The following is a 24,504-nucleotide window of genomic DNA, read 5'->3' as shown; positions in this document are numbered from 1 at the left end:
TGGGTTAATGGGTGAGAGTTCCCAGTCCCAACACTGTATGCATGAACCGTAAAGACCGAACTTTAATGTTGAGATGTGACAACAGACAATGGGTGCAGGAGTAGTTCATTCGGCCCTTCCAGCCAGCACCGCCGTTCACTGTGATCATGGCTGATCGAAGGGGATCTCATAATTACTGATAAGATATTGATAGCAGTAGAATTTAGGTCAGCATAGCATAATAGCGCAGAGATAGAGATGCTGCCTGATAGCATTTTTGAAAGTGGGGGGGGGGGGGGGGGAGGGATTACTGATCACCAACCTCGGGTGTACCCGGCAAAGGTGCGGAGCACCCGAGTGGGAGGGGGAAACCCCCCCCCCCCCCCCCCCCCCCCCCCCCCATCCATCCCATAGTGGGTTCCTGCCAGGTACTTTTTGAAAATTGATGTATTAAATTCATGTTTTAGAGCAGTGGTTCCCAACCTGTTTTAGCTCATGGCCCCCTTGGGATCTTTTAATTTTTCTGTGCCCCCCCCCCACCCCTGACATTATTAGCGGAAAAAAGTACTTCAATATTATAATACCTTCCATAAAAATATCAGTGTCTATTAATTGCACAAATATTCTCTTTTATTCTATTCCACAAACATCAAAAATATTTCAACTACATAGATTTAAATTTATTAGAACTGAAATTTAGGAGGCAACAGGGTGGTAGCTCTGTGGCCCCCTTCATTGAACCTGTGGCCCCCTAAATCCCAACATTTTTCCGTGGCCCCCCTGAAATTTGCCATATGGCCCCAGGTTGGGAATCGCTGAGAATTATAGAAGTATGATTTCAATGTTTTTTGTTTGAAGTATTTTTAAGATAATTTAGGGCCTCCATGAGAGATACGAGCAGGTGATTATTATTTTTGTTATTGCTCGACCTGCAACAACTAGGGGATAATAATACAGGCCATGCACCCACCTCAAAAAGTGGGACTGAGTCTGTATGGAGTTTGTACGTTCTCCCTGTGACCTGGGTGCTCTGCTTTCCTTGCACACCGCAAAGATGCAGTTTCGAAGGTCGATTGGCTTTGGTAAAAATTGTCCCTAGTGTGTACGATAGTCCGAGTGTAGAAGGATCACTGGTCGGCGCAGACTCGGTGGGCCGAAGGGTCTGTTTCCAAATTCTGACATACCAAAAGAACAAAAAAAAAAACCTAAGTGGATCACAGCCAAACTGAAAAAATAATAAAATGTCAGTTTCAGGACAAATCGCTCTGATCAGCTTTCTGTCCAAACAGTGATATAATTATATCCTCGACTCATGGCCTCTGCTCACACTGAAAATAAAACACATATTTGGAAATCAAGTTCCCTGCTGAAGCTGGAAAGCTTTCAAAGGACTAAGCCCCCATCAGCCTCTTCAATAACCATTGGAGGAGAATGTCACATTATACTTGGAGAGACACAGAAGGAGCTTGCAATGATGTGTAATCCCTAGTCTTATAAAAAGCATGCCTACACTTGCATCTCAGCAAACTCTAAACGTAAATGGGTCCATTTGGTTTGTTACACTGGAATTGATAAGTCAGCATATTGTTCCTTCATAGAGTCAAAGAGTCACACAGCATGGAAACAGGCCCTTTGGCCCAACTCACCCGTGCCGACCAACGTGCCCCAGCTACACTCGCCCCACCTGTCTGTGTTTGGCCCATATCCTTCTAAACCTTTCCTATCCATATACCTGTCCAAATAATTTTGTTTAATGTTATAGTGCCTGCTTCAACTGCCTCCTCTGGCAGCTCATTCCACACACCCACCACGTTTGTGTGACAAAGTTGCCCCTCATTAAATCTTTTCCCTCACCTTAAACCTATGTCCTCTGGTTTTTGATTCCCCTACTCTGGGTAAAAAAAACTGCATTTACTTATCTATTCCCCTCATGATGTAAACAAAATTGCTGGATAAACTCAGCGGGTGTGTCAGCATCTATGGAGCGAAGGAAATAGGCAACGTTTCGGGCCAAAACGTTGCGTATTTCCTTCGCTCCATAGATGCTGCCACACTCGCTGAGTTTCTCCACCACTTTTGTCTACCTTTGCTTCTTAAATGTTGGGATAGTGCCAGCCTCAACTACCTCCTCTGGCAGGTTGTTCCATACACCCACCACCCTTTGTGTGGACAAAGTTACCCCTCAGATTTTCATTAAATCTTTTCCCTTTCACCTTAAACCCATGTCCTCTAGCACTCGATTCCCCTACTCTGGGCGAGAGACTGTGCATCTACCCAATCCATGCCTCTCATGATCTTATACACCTCTTTCAGTTCACCCCCCTGCGCTCATCCTCCTGCGCCCCAAGCTAGTCCCACCTGCCTCGTGATAAGGTGGCGTATAACTGCAGTTACCTTTGCAGAGCCAAAGTACCACATGGCTTGGACATCCTGGTGCTCAACCAGAGTTTTGCTCAGATGATCCCGTGATCCAGTCAGAATATTCACCACACCAGCAGGAAGATCTGAAGTTTCAAAGACCTAGGCAAGAAAAAAAGCTCATGTCATTTAGCCTGGCATAGTTTAGTTTAGTTGTTTTCACAATGAAGTTTATTATTGTCACATGTATGAAGGAACAGTGAAAAGCCTTTTTGTAGCGTGCTATCCAGTCAGCCGAAAGACTATACCTGATTACAATCAAGTGTACAGATACAGTGTGGGTGGGTGGCTGACACAACATGGATAGAGGTTGAGAGACCGGAGGTAAAAAAGAGGTCGGAGAGGTTTTTTCTTTAACGAAAAGGGGGAAGTTTTAAGGATACGGGGGAAGTCTTTTAGGACCGAGATGAGAATTATTTTTTTTCACACAGAGAGTGGTGAATCTGTGGAATTCTCTGCCACAGAAGGTAGTTGAGGCCACAGTTCATTGGCCTCAACTACGAGGCCTTCGAGGGTGGTATGGCTCTCTCGTCGGGGCGGCCCGGCTCGAGGGAGGAACGGCAATCACGTGGGGGCGATCCGGCTCGGGGCTGGAACGGTGCTCCGGTGGCTGGGACGGCGTTCTGGCGGCGGTGACCTGAGTCCGGGGTTCAGCCGCGGGCCAGCGGCTGCGTCCGCTGGACTGGAGGGCGGCAGCTTCGACCACCCCGGGCCGCGGTGTTTGAGCCGGCCCGTTTGCGGGGTTCGGTGAGCCGCGGGACTGGTTGTACCATCGCCCGGTGGGGTATCGTCTCAGCGCAGAGAGAGAAGAGGAGGGAAGAGACTGCAGCCCTAAGATTTTTGCCTCCACCACAGTGAGGAGGTGCTTGGAGGACTCACTGTGGTGGATGTTAATTTGTGTTTGTTGTTGTTTATTATTGTATTATTGTATGTATGACTGCAGGCACGAAATTTCGTTCAGACCGTAAGGTCTGAATGACAATAAAGGTAATTCTAATTCTATATTTAAGAGGGAGTTAAATGTGGCCCTTGTGGCTAAAGGGATCAGGGGGTATGGAGAGAAGGCAGGTACAGGATACTGAGTTGGATGATCAGCCATGATCATATTGCATGGCAGGGCAGGTTCGAAGGGCCGAATGGCCTACTCCTGCACCTATTTTCTATGTTTCTATGTTAGTGATGGCTGGAACTTAGAATGAACTGATGGAGGCAGAGACACTCACAACATTTAAACAGCATCTTGACAAGTATTCAAATCCGCAAAATGTAGCTTCATGGGACATAGATAAGTATAATAAATGGACAAACGGAATAGTTGATGTTTTGGGTCAAGACCCTTTGTCACCCATTCCTTTTCTCCAGAGATGCTGCCCGAACTGCTGGGTTACTCCTGCTTTTTGTGTCTATCTTCGGTGCAAACCAACATTTCTTAGACATGATGGTCGACATACACATACATGGTGGGCCGAAGGGCCTGTTTCTACGCTGCACATCTCAAATTACTCTAAAATGGGTTTAGGCGGGGCAGCTCACTTTCCACAGGCATAGACACGCCGTATGGAAGATGGATAATGGAAATGGGTTTACAGTCAAATTACTGTAATTAAATACACGTTGAAACCACAAATGAGTTGAATACTGGAGTGTAAAACTGAGCACGTGGAAACAGTCATAGATACATAGACAAAAGGTGCAGGAGTAGGCCATTCGGCCCCTCGAGCCAGCACCGCCATTCAATGTGATCATGACTGATCATCCACAATCGGTACCCCGTTCCTGCCTCGTTTCCGCTAGCCCCAAAAGCTCTATCTAACTCCCTTTAGAATGCATCCAGTGAATAGGCATCCACTGCCCTCTGAGGCAGAGAATTCCACAAATTCAGCCCTGTATGTTTGTGACCGCAAAGTTTATTCTGCAGATGTTTTGTTACAAACATAACAAGTCATGACTGCATGTGCTTACGTGAATGCTGGCTTCAAAAAGCCAACACTGTTTCTCACCCACATGCTGTCAATCCGCCTAACCAGGTATCGATCAGGCCACAGATAAGACACAAAAAGCTGGAGTATATCTCAGCGGGTCAGACTGTATCTCTGGTGACGTCTCAGGCCGAGACCCTTCTTCGTGAAGAAGGGTCTCGACCTGAAACATTACCTATTCCTTCTTCATGAAGATGGGTCTCGACCTGAAACGTCACCAATTCCTTTTCCCCAGAGATGCTGTCTGACCCGCTGAGTGGCTCCAGCTTTTTGTGTCTATCTTTGGTTTAAACCAGCATCTGCAGTTCCTTCCTACCCATTGATCAGGCCATTCCAGTTAAGTGTCAGTTATGGTGTTGGGCATTTAACTGCCAAGGTGCCACACACAGACAATAGTAATCTTTAGACTTTAGAGATACATGGCAGAAATAGGCCCTTCAGCCCACTGAGTCCGTGCCGACCAGCGATCGCCCCGTGCATTAGCACTACTCTACACACGAGGGACAATTGACCGAATTTTACCGAAGCCAATTAACCTGCAATCTCCAAAGTCTAATAAAAGTGAGAGGTTCCACAAGAGTGTCCGTGGTTGAGCAATTCCTGGAGGTACCGAGGTCTAGTCGGAGGCTCAGAGGGGATAGAGCCTTCTCTGTTGCTGCTCCGGCACTCTGGAACACCCTGCCGTTGCACATCAGACAGGCCCCCTCACTGTCCATCTTCAAATCCAGTGTTAAAACACATTTGTACTCCCTGGCTTTTGACCATGCCTGAGGCTTTGCTTCTGTTTGTGGTGTTTTTGATGTTTCTTTATTTTACATGTCTTTTCCTACTATTTCTTTTGATTGTTATTTTTGGTGTGTATTAACTTTTTTGTCAATGATTAGTGATGTACAGCACTTTGTTGCAGCTATGTTTGTTTTTAAAGTGCTCTATAAATAAAATTATTATTATTTATTGTATTAATTGTTGCAGTGTAAACCAAAGTTGAGCACATCTGTGTGTACCTGGTAAAGTTCCAAGGCTGGCAGAGGATACCGCTCGCTGGGAACAATAACGACCACATTCCCTCGAACGACTGCCGGTGCAAAGAGACTCACAAAGTTGAGCAGAGGGTTCTCATCGGGGCATGCAATGGCTATCACACCAATGGGCTCCCGAACCATGATGGTGGCACCGTAGAGCTGAGTTTCCTGAAAAAAGACAAAGAGCACAATGTGTTTCAATAGACAATAGGCAATAGTTGCAGGGGTAGGCCATTCGGCCCATCGAGCCAGCACTGCCATTCAATGTGGTCATGGCTGATTATCCCCAATCAGTACCCCGTTCCTGCCTTCCCCCCCCATATCCCCTGACTCCGCTATCTTTAAGAGCCCTATCTAGCTCTCTCTTGAAAGCATCCAGAGAACCTGCCTCCACCGCCCTCTAGGGCAGAGAATTCCACTGACTCTCCAAACCGGAGTCGTTTTCTCTGGAACGCTGGAGGTGAAGGGGAGACCTGATATAGAGTATGTCAAATACTCTCAGGTAAACAGTCGCAGCCATTTTCCTGGGATGTTAATGTCAATGACTAGCTTTAAGGTGAGAAGGACATACGTTAAAGGTGAAGGTAGACAAAAATGCTGGAGAAACTCAGCGGGTGAGGCAGCATCTATGGAACAAAGGATCCTAGAAAGGTCTCGACCCGAATCGTCACCTATTCCTTCGCTCCATAGATGCTGTCTCACCCGCTGAGTTTCTCCTGCATTTTTATCTACCTTCGCTTTTTCCAGCATCTGCAGTTCTTTCTTAAACATGAATACTTTAAAGGTGATGTGTGGAGCAAAGATGTTTATTTTTCAACACAGAATGGTGGATGCCTGGAACTCACCGACAGGGATGGTGGTGGAGGCAGACACCATTGGGGTATCTGAGAGGACTTTAGATAGACACATGGATATGCAGGGAATGGAGAAATATTCAACATGTGCAGGCAGATGAAATTAGTTTATTTGCCATAATTTTCAGCACAGACATTGTGTGTGTGCCTGTACTGTTCTATGCTCTACGTACAACAATGGCAGAGGATTCATTCCTTTGTTCTTGTTTAAGAAGGAACTGCAGATACTGGAAAAATCGAAGGGAAACATAAATGCTGGAGAAACTCAGCGGGTGAGGCAGCATCTATGGAGCAAAGGAATATGTGACGTTTCGGGTCGAGACCCTACTTCAGATAGAAGGGTCTCGACCCGAAACGTTACCCATTCCTTCTCTCCAGAGATGTTGTCTGACCCGCTGAGTTACTCCAGCATTGTGCGTCTAACATCAGTTTATCCATCGCACACTACCGCACCACCGGCCTACCCACCTGGACAGTGCCCCCATACTTGTCACTGTAGGCAGCCCAGTAGAACAGCCGCTCGATGCAGGCTTCCACTTCGGCCCCAGCCTCCTCCACGGTCATGCCCGTCAGTCTACTCAGACTGTGCGACATCTCGTCCCGCCGCTGCTCAAGGTTCTCCGCCACGTAGTAGATGATCTGAGCACGGTTGTGGGCCGCTCGCTTGCCCCAGCTGTGTAACACAAGCCAGATGCCGTTTGTTAAGCTGCCCTGTTTACCTGCATCGTCAAAGACCCATCACCAGAGAGTTGTGAATTTGTGGAATTCCCTGCCACAGAGGGCAGTGGAGGCCAAATCACTGGGTGGATTTAAGCAAGAGTTAGATAGAGCTCTAGGGGCTAGTGGAATCAAGGGATATGGGGAGAAGGCAGGCACGGGTTATTGATTGGGGACGATCAGCCATGATCACAATGAATGGCGGTGCTGGCTCGAAGGGCCCAATGGCCTCCTCCTGCGCCTATTTTCTATGTTTCTATGTTTCACCCTGGCCATGCTCTCATCTTACTGCCACCATCAGGAGGATGATCCGGTACAAAATTCCATTGGGAAAGCGAGAATAGAGAAATAGATTTGTAAACAGCTACCTCAGCGCACCAACCACCAATTTAAACAGATCTACATTCATCGTATTATTTTTATTCTCCCCAGAATGTCATCAGCTCCAGATTGTTGTGCTTCCTTGCATTTCCAAGAGGGATGGCTCTACTTCTGCTCCTCTGGGGAAGCTCAGCCTGCCCTCTAAATGCCGCCAATTAAAATCTTCAGTGAATTTTCAGAAAGTTGCAAAACAGGCCACAGTTTTTTAATTCCAGTTCCACGGATCCCTGGAACCTGCTTTATCTGCCTCTTGCCCCACAGCCACTCGCACGCACTGGAGACGGACCCCACAGACAGGGTGGACACAGAATGCTGGAGTAACCCAGCGGCTCAGGCAGCATCCGCTTCAGCACCAGACTGAAAGAGGGTCTCGACCCGAAACGTCACCCGTTCCTTCTCTCCAGAGACGCTGCCCGACCCGCTGAGTTACTCCAGCATTTTGTGTCTATCTTCGGAGTAAACCAGCGTCTGCACTTCCTTCCAACTCACTTAGAGGGTGTGCCCTCCAGGACTGGCTTTGCGTACAAGCTTCACAAGCTTAAGCTTAGGGCCTCGAGATCTAGGGGGGCTCAGCAGGGCCGGATTTACCCATAGGCTTCTGATTCAGATTCAATTTCAATTTTAATTGTCATTGTCAGTGTACAGTACAGAGGCAACGAAATGCATTAAGACAACGAAATGCATTAAGACAACGAAATGCATTAGACAACGAAATGCATTAGGGTTGGATAGGGTTCATAGGCTGATTGGGAGGGGCCTCACAAGTGGAATAGTCTAGGGCTTCTCTTCATCTAAATGCAGCCCTGCCACCCTCCCATTATAAATATACAAAGGTGACCATACTCTCTGCTCTGCCGTGCTCAGGGAGATGATGGAGATTCACAGCAAAGGCTGGAGCAGAAGAGTCGCCGCCACTCACCCTGGAGCTGCGGCATGGGCTGCCTCCACCGCATTCCGGACGTCCTTCCTGTTGCAGTCACCGACATAGGCCACGTACTGGCCGTCGTGGTCGAAAATGGGCCGTGAGTACATGCTGTAAGGCCTCTTCTGGGCACCCCCGTAGTAAACCTTGTAGGTCCGGTCAACACTGTGGACAAAATCAGCAGCAGGTCAAACGTATAGTATGGGTCGGCAAAAAACATGGAAAATAGTGTAATGGAACATAGGTGGAGGGATAGGCCATTCGATAGGCCAAACATGGAGTAATGGAAAATAGGTGCAGGGATAGGCCATTCGGCCCTAAGAGCCAGCATCGCCATTCAATACGTCTTTCTTACAGTTTGGCTTTCCTCCCAACCAATTGTTCAAGCGCTTTTGATTGCAACATGCGCCTTAATTTAGTTCAACAAAGAAACTGACAAGTTACTAAAGAACCTGGCTGATCATCAGTACTCTGTTTAAGAAGGAACTGCAGATGCTGGAACATTGAAGGTAGACAAAAGTGCTGAAGAAACTCAGCGAGTGCAGCAGCATCTATGGAGCGAAGGAAATAGGCAACGTTTCGGGACGAAACCCTTCCGGGTTTCGGCCCGAAACGTTGCCTATTTCCTTCAAGGGTTTCGGGACGAAACGTTGCCTATTTCCTTCAAGGGTTTCGGGACGAAACGTTGCCTATTTCCTTCAAGGGTTTCGGGACGAAACATTGCCTATTTCCTTCAAGGGTTTCGGGACGAAACGTTGCCTATTTCCTTTGCTCCATAGATGCTGCTGCACCCACTGAGTTTCACCAGCACTTTTGTCTACCATCAGTTCCTGGCTTTTCCCCATATCCCTTGATTCCGTTAGCCCTCAAAGCTGTGTCTAACTCTCTCTTGAATACATCCAGTGAATTGGCGACCGTCCAGGGCCTTGTGTGGGGCAGTTGGAGGTTTCCGCACCTTGGGCGAGCGTCGGGCTCTGATGGATCTGGTGGCTGAGCAACGTGTCCTGGGATGGGTGGAAGATCCACTCCGTGCAGAGCCGCAAACGTCTTGTACTTGACCTCCACCGGCTTCGGCCTGGGCCGCTCCTCCCAGGAGGGTCTCACGTACTCGTACAGGCCCTGTGTGGGAGACATGGACACAAAATGCTGGAGTAACTCAGCGGCTCAGGCAGCAACTCTGGAGCAAAGTTCATTAGTGCGGGTGTCAGGGGTTACGGGGAGAAGGCAGGAGAATGGGGCCGAGAGGGAAAGATAGATCCAGCCATGATTTGAATGGCGGTGCAGACCTGATGGGCCGAAAGGCCTAATTCTGCTCCTATCACTTATGAACGAAAGAAAAGGAATAGGTGACGTTTCGGGTAGAGACCCTTCTTCGGACCGAGAGTCAGGGGAGAGGGAAGCGAGAGATAGAAACATAGACAATAGGTGCAGGAGTAGGCCATTCGGCCCTTCGATCCTGCACCACCATTCAATATGATCATGGCTGATCATCCGACTCAGTATTCTGTACCTGCCTTCTCTGCAGACCCCCTGATCCCTTTAGCCACAAGGGCCACATCTAACTCCCTCTTAAATATAGCCAATGAACTGGCAGAGAATTCCACAGATTCACCACTCTCTGTGTGAAAAATGTTTTTCTCATCTCGGTCCTAAAAGATTTCCCCCTTATCCTTAAACTGTGTGACCCCTTGTTCTGGACAACATAGGAAAACATAACAGATAGGAAAACATAAACAGGACAAATGAATGAAAGGCATGCAAATCAAATATAAGTCAACAACGATGATCAAGGAAAAGTGGAGCCCACAATGGCCTATTGTTGGCTGTGGAGATGGTGATAACGAGTGATACAAACAGTGAAACTAGTACGTTGACCAGGATGCCGGGGTGGATGGAGTAAGAGGGGATGCAAGGATTACTTGAAGTTAGAGAAATGAAGTTTGATTACCGTCAGGTTGTAAGCTGCCCAAAGTGTTGTTCCTCCAAATTGTGTTTGGCCTCAATCTGACAGTAGAGGAGGCCCTGGACAGAAAGGTCAGTGTGAGAATGGGAGGGGGTGTTAGAGGGTTTGGTAACAGAGTTGGGTGGGAGGGAGGTAAGGCAGCTGTGAATGTCCACACTAAGCAATAGTGCTTGGAGGTGTAAATTGTCCCCAGTGTGTGTAGGATAGTGTTAGTGTGCAGGGATCGCTGGTCGGAGCAGACTCGGTGGGCCGAAGGGCCTGTTTCCGCTCTAAACTAAACTAAAGCTCCTCGATTTGCAAACTGGCCAAAATGTCCGTATCTGATGCCTCCGTTAAAATGTGGCCGTGTGTAAAGAACATTTGTTGTATTTTTAGTACAAATACATGGAACGACGTCAACTTCACTGACCTCTTTGCCGCCGTCTCGTCCGAAGCCACTCTCTTTGTAGCCACCAAATCCAGCTGCTGCGTCAAAGATGTTGTGTCCATTCACCCAGACGGACCCAGCCTTCAAACTGGAGAGAGAGAGAGCCCCGGGTGACAAGTCAGGAACACCAGCAACAAACACAGCCTGCAATGACCGCACAGAGAGGATGGGGAGAGCGTGAATGGACAGTGTAGGAAGGAACTGCAGATGCTGGTTGACACCGAAGATAGACGCAAAATGCTGGAGTAACTCAGCGGGACGGGCAGCGTCTCTGGAGAGAAGGAATGGGTGACGTTTCGGGTCGAGACCCTTCTTCAGACATCTCAAGAAGGGTCTGATCCTGAAAAGTCACCCGTTCCTTCTCTCCAGAGACGCTGCCTGTCCCGCTGAGTTACTCCAGCATTTTGTGTCTAAGAAAGAAGAGCGGTGAAAGGAGAGGAATGCGAGTTGGGAAAACCAAATGAGAGGAGAATATAAGATGGAAGTAAATCAATGCAGAGGGGGTTTGGGGCGAGGGAGGGGCAAGCAGCTAAAGATTCTACTGAGGAAAGTCTATCATCAGCAATGTCAATGAGGGAGTGCAGCGTAGGTTTACAAGGTTAATTCCCGGGATGGTAGGACTATCATATACTGAGAGAATGGAGCGGATGGGCTTATACACTCTGGAATTTAGGATGAGAGGGGATCTCATTGAAACATATAAGATTATTAAGGGTATGGACACGCTAGAGGCAGGAAACATGTTCCCGATGTTGGGGAAGTCCAGAACCAGGGGCCACAGTTTATGAATAAGGGGCAAGCCATTTAGAACGGATACGAGGAAACACTTTTTCTCAAGAGAGTGGTGAGTCTGTGGAATTCTCTGCCTCGGAGGGCGGTGGAGGCCGGTTCCCTGGATGCTTTCAAGAGAGAGCTAGGTAGGGCTCTTAAAGATAGCGGAGTCAGGGGATATGAGGAGAAGGCAGGAACGGGGTACTGATTGGGGATGATCAGCCATGATCACATTGAATGGCGGTGCTGGCTCGAAGGGCCGAATGGCCTACTCCTGCACCTATTGCTTATTGTCAATGCATGCTGTGTCACCTCATGGCCACCTCCAGTGCCAGCGGCAGGTTCTCAGTCCATACGCTGCCAGCGAGTCCATATGGAGAGTTGTTTGCCAGGGCAATGGCCTCCTTTGCCGTACGGAATGTCATGGCTACCAAAACCGGCCCAAATATCTAAAGAATTAAAGAGCAACCATTCACTAAATTCAGTGACAGCAGCGATCGTTCGCTGGAAAGGGAGAAGTGGCCTGCAGAGACCATCCCGGGTATGGTCTAACCAAGGTGTAGGAAGGAACTGCAGATGCTGGTTTTAATCGAAGATAGACACAAAATGCTGGAGTAACTCTGCGCGACAGGCAGCATCTCTGGAGAAAAAGGATGGGTGGCGTTTCTGGTTGGGACCCTTCTTCAGGCACAGTCTGATCCGAATCATCACCCATCCTTTTTTCTCAGGTAGACAAAAATGCTGGAGAAACTCAGCGGGTGAGGCAGCATCTATGGAGAGAAGGAATAGGCGACGAAACGTCGCCTATTCCTTCTCTCCATGGATGCTGCCTCACCCGCTGAGTTTCTCCAGCATTTTTGTCCACCTGAGATTTTTCCAGCATCTGCAGTTCTTTCTTAACCATCCTTTTTCTCCATTGACCCAAAACTTCACATAGAAACATAGACAATAGGTGCAGGAGTAGGCCATTCGGCCCTTCGAGCCTGCACCACCATTCAATATGATCATGGCTGATCATCCACCTCAGTATCCTGTACCTGCCTTCTCTCCATACCCCCTGATCCCTTTAGCCACAAGGGCCACATCTAACTCCCTCTTAAATATAGCCAATGAACTGTGTGGCCTCAACTACCTTCTGTGGCAGAGAATTCCACAGATTCACCACTCTCTGTGTGTGAAAAAAAAATGTTTTTCTCATCTCGGTCCTAAAAGATTTCCCCCTTATCCTTTAACTGTGTGACCCCTTGTTCTGGACTTCCCCAACATCGGGAACAATCTTCCTGCATCTAGCCTCTGTCCAACCCCTTAAGAATTTTGTAAGTTTCTATAAGATCCCCCCTCAATCTTCTAAATTCCAGGGAGTACAAGCCGAGTCTATCCAGTCTTTCTTCATATTCACGCAGCCCTTCTCTCCAGAGATGCTGCCTGTCCCGCTGAGTTTCCTTCAGCTTTTTGTGTCTATGTGCAGCCTAACCAAGGTCTATCTACATGAAAACATCTTTCTCTACAATTCAAGTCCTCTTGCAATAAAGGCCAATGTATCAGCTGCCTTCCTGATTACCACACCTACTTTGCTGCCATATCTACAGGCTAGCTTTGCAGATAAAATGATGTCTCCCTTCCACACTGAGCAGCTGCTGAATGTGGTAGATAACACTACCCTAGACTTAGCATTACCAGCTGGTGCAAAATCCCATCTTTATTTCAAAAGTACGATTGAATCAACATCATAAACAAAGTTCATATGTGATAGGAGCAGAATTAGGCCAATTGGGCCCATCAAGTCTACTCCACCATTTAATCATGGCTGATCTATCTCCCTCCTAACCCCATTCTCCTGCCCTCTCCACATAACCCATGACACCCGTAGTAATCAAGAATCTATCTATCTCTGCTGTAAAAATATCCATTGACTTGGCCTCCACAGCCGTCTGTGGCAAAGAATTCCACAGATTCACCACCCTCTGGCTAAATAAATTCCTCCTCATCTCCTTCCTAATGGAATGTCGTTCAATTTTGAGGTTATGACCTCTAATCCTAGACTCCCCCATTCATGGGAATGTCCTTTCCACATCCACTCTATCCAGGCCTTTCACTATTCTGTAAGTTTCAATGACTCATCCTTCTAAACTCCAACGAGTACAGGCCCAGTGCCATCAAACGCTCATCATATGTTAACCCACTCATTATGTGTTAACCCACTCATTCCTGGGATCGTTCTTGTAAACCTCCTCTGGATCCTCTCCAGGGCCAGCACCTCCTTCCTCAGATTATGGGGCCCAAAATTGCTCACAATATTCCAAATGCGGCCTTACCAGCGCCTTATAGAGCCTCAGCATTACATCCCTGTTTTTTTTGTATTCTAGCTGGGGCTCTGTAGAAAGAGGAGCGAGATGCAGGGCTAAATGGAGAACCTTGCAGCTAATAAATCACAGTAAAAAGGCGTTAAAGTGAAGGGCTGCAATAAATCATTTGTGGCTCAAGTAAACATAGAAACATGGAAACATAGAAATTAGGTGCAGGAGTAGGCCATTCGGCCCTTCGAGCCTGCACCGCCATTCAATATGATCATGGCTGATCATCCAACTCAGTATCCCGTACCTGCCTTCTCTCCATACCCCCTGATCCCCTTAGCCACAAGGGCCACATCTAACTCCCTCTTAAATATAGCCAATGAACTGGCCTCAACTACCCTCTGTGGCAGAGAGTTCCAGAGATTCACCACTCTCTGTGTGAAAAAAAGTTCTTCTCATCTCGGTTTTAAAGGATTTCCCCCTTATCCTTAAGCTGTGACCCCTTGTCCTGGACTTCCCTAACATCAGGAACAATCTTCCTGCATCTAGCCTGTCCATCCCCTTAAGAATTTTGTAAGTTTCTATAAGATCCCCTCTCAATCTTCTAAATTCTAGAGAGTATAAACCAAGTCTATCCAGTCTTTCTTCATAAGACAGTCCTGACATCCCAGGAATCAGTCTGGTGAACCGTCTCTGCACTCCCTCTATGGCAATAATGTCCTTCCTCAGATTTGGAGACCAAAACTGCACGCAATACTCCAGGTGTGGTCTCACCAAGACCCTGTACAACAGCAGTAAATGTAACTCTCTGAGGAAAACGGCACTAACCTCCTCACGAACAACACGGGATGCAGTGTTCACGTTGGTGATGAGGGTGGGTGGGTAGAAGAGGCCTTTTTGTGGCATCCCTTCAGTCAACTGAAACACCTGCAATGAGAAGAATGAGCAAATTCACCGTCGATGCTCTGTAGAAATCCAAATATATACGCCATGTTATAGGAAAGATATTGCCACACTTGAGAGGGTTATAATAGTATATGGTATATGGACACACTGATCTGTTTTGTAGTCAATGCCTACTATGTTCTGTTGTACTGAAGCAAAGCAAGAATTTCATTGTCCTATCATGGACTCATGACAATAAACGCACTTGAACTTGAAGGTTTCAGAGAAGATTTACGAGGATGTTGCCAAGACTAGGGGGTCTGTGTTATAGGGAGAGATCGAGTAGGCTGGGTTTCTATTCCTTGGCGCCTAGGAGGATGAGGGGTGATCTTATATAGAGGTGTATAAAACCATGAGAGGAATAGATCGGGTAGATGCACAGAATCTCTTGCCCGGAGTAGAGGGGTCGAAGACCAGAGGACATAGGTTTAAGGTGAAGGGGGAAAAGATTTAATAGGAATGTGAGGGGGTAACTTTTTCACACAAAGGGTGGTGGGCGTATGGAACGAGCTGCCAGAGGAGGTAGTTGAGGCTGGGTACACAAAAATGCTGGAGAAACTCAGCAGTTGCAGCAGCATCTATGGAGCGAAGGAGATAGGCAATGTTTCGGGCCGAAACCCTTCTTAGTTGAGGCTGGGACTATCCCAAAGGAAAGAAAATGGGTATTTATAAAGTGACTTAGAAAATCCTAGTATGTCTGAAGAGTGCTTTACTGTCAGCGAGGTATCGTAATATAACAAGCCTCTTGGGCAAAATGTCTGTGTCGCACATGTTGCCAAGTTACATTAATCACCTCTGCCTACACGATCTACATATCTCTCCACGTCCATGTGCTTATCTAAGAGAGACAAAGTGCTGGAGTAACTCAGCACCACTATCTTATCTGCCTCCCTCGCCACCCACTTCCCCAACACTCACATCCCCATTCCTGAGGTTAAAGTGATATGCTCTGGACTTTGGCATTTCCACAATCTCTCTATGTTTATAATACAGCATAACAGTATGACTGATTTGCCAATTTAAACTACAAAATAATGCAGATAGACCGGGCTTCTTTTCCAGTGATTGGTTTCTAAGGGATTAATAAATATTGACAGTGAAACAACTTTGGAGGACACGAAAACACAAGGAATTTCATCAGTCCCAAACTGAAAGGTCGTTTGTCTATTTCCCTGTGCAGGTATTGCCAGAGTTCTTCCTGCACTGTGTCTTTAGCTCAAGTGAAGCTCTGTACGCTTATTCAGCTCTCACCTCGGCTCCATCGCTCTTTGCCTCCTCGACAAACTCTGTGATTGTCTTCAACTGGGACTCGTCCACCAGTGCGCCCATGTCAACGCCCTTATCCAGGCTGTCACCCACCCGCAGGCATTGCATGCGATGCTTCAGGCGAGTCGTGAGTTGCTCAGCGATCGATTCCTGCATCAGGAGCCTGGAGCCCGCGCTGCACACCTGCAACAGAGGCAGCACCGTCAGCAAAGGTCTGGCAAGCCTTTGATCCTTCATCACCCATGACAAATCAAGAGCTACTCCTGGGATCATATGGTCGTAGGTGATAAAAACATAGAAAATAGGTGCAGGAGGAGGCCATTTGGCCGTTCGAGCCAGCACCGCCCTTCATTGTGATCATGGCTGATCGTCCGCTAACAATAACCCGTGCCTGCCTTCTCCCCATATCCCTTGACTCCACTAGCCCCTAGAGCTCTATCTAACTCTCTCTTAAATCCATCCAGTGATTTGGCCTCCACTGCTCTGTGGCAGGGAATTCCATAAATTCACAACTCTGTGAATACGTTTTTTCTCACCTTGATCTTAAATGATAGGAGCAGAATTAGGCCATTCGACCCATCAAGTCTACCCTGCCATTCAATCGTGGCTGATCGATCTCTCCCCTCCTAACCTCATTCTCCTGCCTTCTCCCCGTAACCTCTGACACCCAATGGTCTTATTTCCTTCAGAAATTGGTGACAGCGTACACTTTCGGGTTGAGCAAAACAAACCCCCTTTGAATTGACTCCAAGCCTGCACCCAGCCCTTCTGAAGCCTAGGGGGAGGCTGGACTTGCTTGTGATGTGCTGGACCCAATGTTTGGGTCTATTTACAATACTAGCCATCCTTGTGAAGCTGTTGGCTCCTGTCAATGGGCTAGAACGACAGCAGGTAATTATAACTCCATTTCCCTTCACTGAAGGACCAATATTACTGAGAATCTAATTTGATCACCTGGGGCAAAGCCACACAGATGTTATTTGCCTCCTTGTTTGTGCCGATTTAGCTATTCTCAGCAGGAGCGCTTTACATGCGGGCTATGGATGTCAATTAATTATCGTTAACACATGGAATCAACTCAAATGTATGTCAGGGATGCTGCCAACTCTTTTGAGCATTTGCAGCCTCTCTTGCTTGCCAACATATGCTGCAGTTTGGTTTTCCATGGCTTTTTTTAACTGCTAATTGTAGATGGTAATAAGGAAACAACCTGGTGTGTTTGAGACATATTTCACAATATCTTGCATTGATGATTTGTGGCCTCTCCTCCCCTCCACTACCGGGCACTTGAGCCCCCTCTGCCTCTGGTGGCAATACCGTCACCCTCAAGCTCACAGCTCAAGCACCAACATCACCATTGCATGGGGTTGCACCAGAGAAGATTCACGCCAGCACTAGAGGGTGTGAGCTATAGGGAGAGCTTGAGCAGGCTGGGTCTCTGTTCCTTGGAGCGCAGGAGGATGAGGGGTGATCTCAATATTGAGCTGCTGTAACGCTAAACCTAGACCTAGTTGGCAGCGTTTAACAGTGCCGCCTGGCCTGGGGAGGCAAGGCTTTTAGCGGTCTGCTGACGCGGTAAAGACATTGGTTTCGCTTTGAGGGCTTGTAAGCTGCTCGTGGAGGAGGCCACTTTGTCTCCAGTGGAAGTCTTTGAGACCAGTGGAAGTCAGCGGAACCGTCTAGGCTACACCAGTACATCAATGACCCCATGGACGTCCCTGGCCAGGACCTGCCCCGAAAGCAGTGGACAACCCTCAACCGCTTGAGGACAGGCGTCGGACGCTTGGTGGGGCCTCGTGGACAGCAAGCGCCTCCTGCGAGAGTGGGGACCCAACACAGACAGTGGAGCACATGGTCACCCAGTTGCCCCAAACACCAGCCACCGAATGGTGAACGAGGTCTGACTGACCTGGACCATGACACGTTAGCCTGGCTCGCCTCAATGGAGCTGCAGGTCTAAAAGACACACAACAGAAGAAGGGGTGATCTTATCGAGTGAGAGAGCGGGCAGTTAGTACTAGTGTAGCTGGGGCATGTTGGCCGGTGTGGGCAAGTTGGGCGGAAGTGCCTGTTTCCACGGTGTATCACTCTATGAATCTATGACTAAGTCAAGACTGATCTGACCCGATGTCCGGGACTCTAGGCTCTGCCTCTCTTGCCACTATTCAACCTACTAGGTAGGAGGCTGCTTTGTGACAGAAAGAACATGGTGGGTCGAAGGGCCTGTTTTTTTTTTTTTACAGTTTTTACAGTATTTTTATTAGACAGCCATCCTGATAATAATTCTAGTAAACATTATCAGCATAACCTTTGTCATTATCTCATGGAATGTTTATGGTTGCCAACGGAAGTAATAACTCGAGAGGCGTAGCAGCGACCACAGAGGCTTTATGGCCCCGACCACGGATGAACAAAGGTGAATACTGTGTATGCGTGTGATACACCAGCTGCACACCGGCTCAGAGGAAAGCACTCCAGAGGGCCATTGACAACGCCCAGAGGATTGTCGGCTGCCCTCTCCTTACCTTGGAGGACTTACACAGTTCCCGCTGCACCAAAAAATCCCAGAGTATCATAAAGGACATTTCCCACCCCGGACACTCCCTGTTTGAACTGTTGCCGTCAGGCAGACGGTACAGATCTACAAGGACAAGGACGAACAGACTAAAAAACAGTGTTTACCCCACTGCTATAAAAGCACTAAATGTAGCCGCCAAGGAACGCAGGGGCGATACATACTAAGGGACTGTGGTACACTGTGAAATCGACAGAAGGATGGAGGGTTGGGTGTTTATGCGTGATATTTTTGTGATATTTATTTAGTTGTTTATCTTTTAATATTTTACCTTGTATGTATCGTTAGCTTTTAGAAATGTTTGAATGGTGCACTGACTGGCTGACATTTTTAAATTTCGTTGTACGTGGTTCATGTTACAATGACAATAAAGAAACTATTCTATTCTATTCTATTCTAACTATTCTATTCTATTCTAATTGACTAAACTTTGTTGCCTTCCACCAAAGTGAAGAATGCTGTGGTGGATGGTTGCGTTAAATTCTATTGTGTATTGGGTGTCCTTTTTTTAAGTGTATCGCTGCTGGCAAATTCATTTCACTGCACCTTCGTTGGTGCATGTGATGAATAAATTTACTTGGAGTTTGACTTTGAAAGCAGCGAATGTACAGACTGGGCTCCTCTCGGCCGGTCATCTTGGGCTCACAATGCCCTTTGCAACCAGAGTCTATTAACTCTACCGTCTGAACTCTCACCACCACCACTCTCACCTGGCCTTGGTTGAACCAAATGGCATCTGCCAGACCTTCCACCACGCTGTCCAGATCTGCGGTGTCAAACACAATGAAGGGAGACTTCCCGCCGAGTTCCAGCGAGAGCTTCTTTCCCGTGCCAGCGGTGGCACGCCGGAGGATCCGCCCGACCTGTGTGGTACAGCGCAAGTCTTGTGTTATCATCATCATCAGTCTGTATCAATGCCACCCCGTCAGCTCACGAGTACCAGCTACTCCCATACGTTAGGGGAGACCCCGATCTTCCAACCTACCTCAGTGAGAGAGAATTGGAAACAAATGGGCATGAGAGCTCATCTCGTACAGTACCTCAGTGGAGCCGGTGAAAGCGATCTTGTCCACATCTTCGTGCATTGCCAGCTTGCTGCCAAACGCACCATTCCCCGTCACCACGTTGAAGACCCCGGGAGGCAGGCCGGCCTCGGTGCAGATCTCGGCAAACAGCAGGGCTGTGAGCCGCGTGTAGGTGGCCGGCTTCAACACCACGGTGTTACCTGCAGATCAGACCACAGGTCAGCACTCGGAGGTACAGTTTTACCAGGAATGTTGCCAGGACTTGAGGGCCTGAGCAAATAGGGAGATATTGAGCAGGCCCGGACTCGGGGCGCAGATCGGAGGGTGATCTTATAGAGGTGTGCAAAATCATGAGAGGAATGGATCAAATAGACACACAGTCTCTTGCCCAGAGTAGGGGAATCGAGAACCAGAGGAAATAGGTTTAAGGTGAGGGGGAAAAAGATTTAATGAGAATCCGAGGGGTAACCATTTCACAGAAAGGGTCATGGGGCAAGTCTGCAGATTACATTGAAAATGTAACTACATTAGGAGAATGGGGTTAGGAGGGAGAGATAGATCAGCCGTGATTGACTTGATGGGCCGAATGGCATAATTCTGCTCCTATCACTTTTGTACTTACGAACCACTGAGTTCCTCCAAATGTTTGTCTTTTGTTTCAATGTACGATTGACTTCTGCTGAAAATTGTTTCCCAAGTTGCTCCTTGCCTCTTTTAGCTAATGTTTCACACCCTTGTAATCTTTCCAAATCTAGTGAGATGCACTATCTGAGATTCAGCTATCTGCGATAAGTGAGATGCACTATCTGAGATCCCGCACCTTCCCTGGGCAATGCTCCAGGCAACTATTTTATTAGTCTGTGTAAAAAAACATCCCATTTAAATGCCCTTTAAACTTTCTCCTACTTTTGCTAAAGTTATGTCAAGAAGCACCGATAACACTGCTCCTACAGGCCAGGGCACAGTCCTGATTTTACAACACACATTCATTGCAGACATTGGAGCTGTAACACTACAATGCTGGAATGCTACTACATGCTATGCTGTACTCTGGTATTTGGACTTTGCTATCCTGTTGTACTTAGGGAGGCACGGTGACTCAGCCGTACTGTTGCCGCTTTACTGCGCTAGAGACCCGCCTTCAATCCTGATTACCGGTGCTGTCTGTACAGAGTTTGCACGTTCTCCCCGTGACCATGTGGGTTTTCCCCGGGTGCACCGGCTTCCTCCCACACTCCACAAAGACGTGCAGGTTTGTAGGTTAATTGGCTTTGGTAAAGACTGTAAATAGTCCCTAGTGTGTAGCGCGGTGCTAATGTACGGGGATCGCTGGTCGGAGCGGACTCGATGGGATGAACTAGGGCCTGTTTCCGCACTGTATCTCGAAACTATGGTGTTTGGCTTGATTGCAAATCATCGGATTTAATTAGATAGCATGCAAACAAAAGCTTGTCACTGTTTCACAGTAGGTAACGATAATAATAAACCAATAGCAATTGGTTGGTACAGCCACCCTTGGTTGCTCACTGGTATCAGTGACGAGCAGATACCTTACGTGGACAGGATGCCAACGCCTTACCCATTGCAAGAGCAGGACAAATCTTCCAGGCCAGCAACATCAATGGGAAATTCCAAGGAACAATTGCAGCAACAACCCCTGAGGAGAGAAGTTAATTCATATGTTACGGCGTTTAACAAAACAATCAGGACTCATCAGAGACAAAGGCACAAGAAACACAACATTTTAAGTATAGCTCATATCTTCTGGTGCTTTGAAGGATCTTTCAGCCTCGCTGAGATTTAACAAAGCATAATGTGGAGACATATTGGCACAATGGATGAGAACCCTGGTAAGCCAAGAGTCTGATGTTTCTGCTGGCTCAAGCTCAAGATGCTTTCAAGTAAAAATGTTGCTTAGTTTGTTGAATGCAAGACACAAAGACGCAAATACTGGGCTAAATCTGGCACTAGACCATCGGCATCAGACTGGGATGTCACGTGGGAGATTGGTGCGGCCACTAATTGAAATGGAGGCACGAGAGACTGGAGATGCTGCAACCTGGGGGTTAAAACAAAAATAGAGGAACTCACAGAGCCTGGCAGTAAATGTGGAGCAAAATGGACAGCCAACATTTTGGGTCAAAGCTTTTCATCAAGACTGAGAGGAGAGAAGTAGCCCGGTGATTGAGAGGCACAAGAGAATATCGCAGGGGACGATGAAAATCTTTGTATCCTTTCAAATATGAGAGGATGGATAGGGTAGATAGTCAGAAGCTTTTTCTCAGGATGGAAATGTCAAAGATTAGAGGGCATATATTAAAAGTGAGAGGGGTAAAGCTTAATAGAGATGTGCAGAGCAAGTTATTTTTTTTACACAGAGGCTCTTAACAATGCATTCTGCTCAAGGTTCACTTGGTATCGGCAATAACTGCAGTAATGCCCAAATCCTGAAACGGAAATGATACTGAACAGAGCACATGGGCTAGGCGTAAGCGCTGGGCAAGTTTTCAGAATAGGTTTGTGCCAGTATTCAGTCTCACTGAGGCTCATTCATGGGGCTTGGCAGCCAGATTCTAGGGAATGCTTCCAAGTCATTCGCTCTTCCTTCACCCCTGGCTACTGGCTCCATCTGGTGTTGAAATTCAATAATAAGCAAAGAAACTACTGATAACAGAAGAAAGTGCAGATGCTGGGGTCTGGAGCAAAACACAAAGTGTTGAAGGGACTCAGCAGGTCAGGCAGCATCTGTGGAGGGAATGTTGTGGGTCAGGGCCCTTCTACAGACTGATTTTACTGTGAAATCTCCTCACAATATACCTACTTTGAAGAAGTGCTCCTTCTCTCTCCATCAGTCTGGAGAAGGGTCCTAACCAGAAATGTTTTCTATTCAAGAAAGAACTGCAGATGCTGGAAAATCGAAGGTACACAAAAATGCTGGAGAAACTCAGCGGGTGCAGCAGCATCTATGGAGCGAAGGAAATAGGAACTCCACAGATGTTGCTGCACCCGCTGAGTTACTCCAGCACTCTGTGAAACGTCACCTATCCATGTTCTCCACAGATGCTGCCTGATGTTGCTGCACCCCATGCTGAGTTACTTACTCCAGCACTCTGTGAAACGTCACCTATCCATGTTCTCCACAGATGCTGCCTGACCCGCTGAGTTACTCCAGCATTTTGACACGCTCGATCGTTACGAAACTCTTCAAATAGCACTCTGTGCCGAAACCCTTCCGGGTTTCGGCCCGAAACGTTGCCTATTCCCTTAGCTCCATCGATGCTTCTGCACCCGCTGAGTTATTCCAGCACTCTGTGAAACGTCACCTATCCATGTTCTCCACAGATGCTGCCTGATTCACTGAGTTACTCCAGCATTTTGTGAAACGTCTATTATCATAATGAACCAGCATCGTATCGGGCTGAAACTCTTCCGGAAATAGGCAACGTTTCGGGCCGAAACCCTTCCACGGGTTTCGGCCCGAAACGTTGCCTATTTCCTTCACTCCATAGATGCTGCCTGACCAGCTGAGTTACTCCAGCACTCTGTGAAACGTCACCTATCCATGTTCTCCACAGATGCTGACCTGACCCGCTGAGTTATTATCTCCAGCACTCGGGCTGAAACTGAAACAACGTTTCGGGCCGAAACCCTATCGGCCCGAAACGTGTTTCTCACACAGATGCTGCCTGACCCGCTGAGTTACTCCAGCACTCTGTGAAACGTCACCTATCCATGTTCTCCACAGATGCTGCCTGACCAGCTGAGTTACTCCAGCACTCTGTGTCCACCTTTGTGTGACCCACACGAGTGGCCTGTGTCTATTGTTTCTCTCGCACTGACCTATTGGCTTCCACGGCCTCATCTCGACGTTCATCAGCTGGGCCCAGCCGGCATGGTGGTAGAAGTGCCGCACCACCAGCGGGATATCGCAGTCCCGAGACTCACGAATCGGCTTCCCATTGTCCAAGCTCTCCAACACGCTCAACAGCCTCTGATGCTTCTGAATATTTCTCGCAATGCTGCCAAACGAAAACAACAATTTGCATTCATACAGCACGTTCATGTACAGCAAATTATCCCAAGGTGCTTACAAAACAAACAGTTGGGACTAGTGTAGCTGGGACATGTTGGCCGGTGTGGGCAGGTTGGGCCGAAGGGCCTGTTTCCACACTGTATCACTCTATGACTAAAACAAACTGATATCAAATCACAGATGTATTTGGGTAGATCCACAGCTTATAGAAATGCCTCAGAGAAGTTTTAGTTTTTGAGTTTTTACAGCGCGGAAACAGGCCCTTCGGCCCACCGAGTCTGCACCAACCAGCGATCCCCGCACACCAATACTATCCTAACACACTAGGGACAATTTTACATTTATACCAAGTCAATTAACCTACAAACCTGCAGGTGTTTGGATTGTGGGAAGAAACCAAAGATCTTGGGGGGAAAAACCCACACAGGTCACGGGGAGAACGTACAAACTCCATATAGACAGCACCCGTGGTCAGGATCGAACCCTGTCTCTGGCGCAGTGAGGCAGCAACTCTACCGCTGTGCCACCCTGTTGGGAGGTTTACGAAAGGAATCCCAGGGTTTGGGGGGTGGGGAGGGGGTGGTAGCTGAAGGCACAGCTGCAGAATGACCATACATGTGGCCCTTCTAACCCTTCCATTAGATCTTCATCAAACACATTCCAAGCAATCTTGTACAATAAAGTCTCGTCACACCTGATAGCCAGGATGCCATGGAAACTGTAGTTTGCAAATACCAAGCTTGTTAAACTTAATTCAATGTTGTAAACTGAACTGGTTTCACAATAACCTGCAGAGTTATCTGCAAGAATTTCAATTAGTCAGAAGTGAAATATAAAGGCAGCATTATCATGGAGTATGCACGCAATGAATGGAAAGTACAAATTATTGCTCAGGGACTATTTGCTAATAGAGTCACATGCATGATATGAAGA

At 47.6% G+C, this 24,504-nt stretch overlaps 1 protein-coding gene across 3 annotated transcripts in view; it reads right to left on the bottom strand.

Moving 5' to 3' along the window:
• The window catches only part of LOC129713971 (aldehyde dehydrogenase family 16 member A1-like), a 39,583-nt gene that overhangs the window by 9,519 nt on the left and 5,560 nt on the right, over window positions 1–24,504 (bottom strand). For all 3 annotated transcript variants that reach the window (XR_008726297.1, XM_055663404.1, XM_055663405.1), the window contains exons 4-16: window positions 23,379–23,557; window positions 21,118–21,195; window positions 19,554–19,738; window positions 19,224–19,376; window positions 15,924–16,121; window positions 14,556–14,654; window positions 11,746–11,882; window positions 10,645–10,750; window positions 9,228–9,391; window positions 8,270–8,437; window positions 6,721–6,925; window positions 5,381–5,566; window positions 2,374–2,499 (exon numbers count right to left, since the gene is read on the bottom strand). Coding sequence is in view for 2 of the 3 variants with exons in the window: in XM_055663404.1 (XP_055519379.1) it covers window positions 2,374–2,499; window positions 5,381–5,566; window positions 6,721–6,925; window positions 8,270–8,437; window positions 9,228–9,391; window positions 10,645–10,750; window positions 11,746–11,882; window positions 14,556–14,654; window positions 15,924–16,121; window positions 19,224–19,376; window positions 19,554–19,738; window positions 21,118–21,195; window positions 23,379–23,557 (1,984 nt within the window). In the remaining variant the exon portion in view is untranslated. The remainder of the gene's footprint in view (window positions 1–2,373; window positions 2,500–5,380; window positions 5,567–6,720; window positions 6,926–8,269; window positions 8,438–9,227; window positions 9,392–10,644; window positions 10,751–11,745; window positions 11,883–14,555; window positions 14,655–15,923; window positions 16,122–19,223; window positions 19,377–19,553; window positions 19,739–21,117; window positions 21,196–23,378; window positions 23,558–24,504) is intronic.

This window comes from Leucoraja erinacea, chromosome 37 (genome assembly GCF_028641065.1).
Source record: "Leucoraja erinacea ecotype New England chromosome 37, Leri_hhj_1, whole genome shotgun sequence".
In the NCBI taxonomy this organism is placed as follows: Eukaryota; Metazoa; Chordata; class Chondrichthyes; order Rajiformes; family Rajidae; genus Leucoraja; species Leucoraja erinaceus.
Note: the sequence above shows the minus strand (reverse complement) of the source record. Positions and strands in the feature narration are given on the sequence as shown.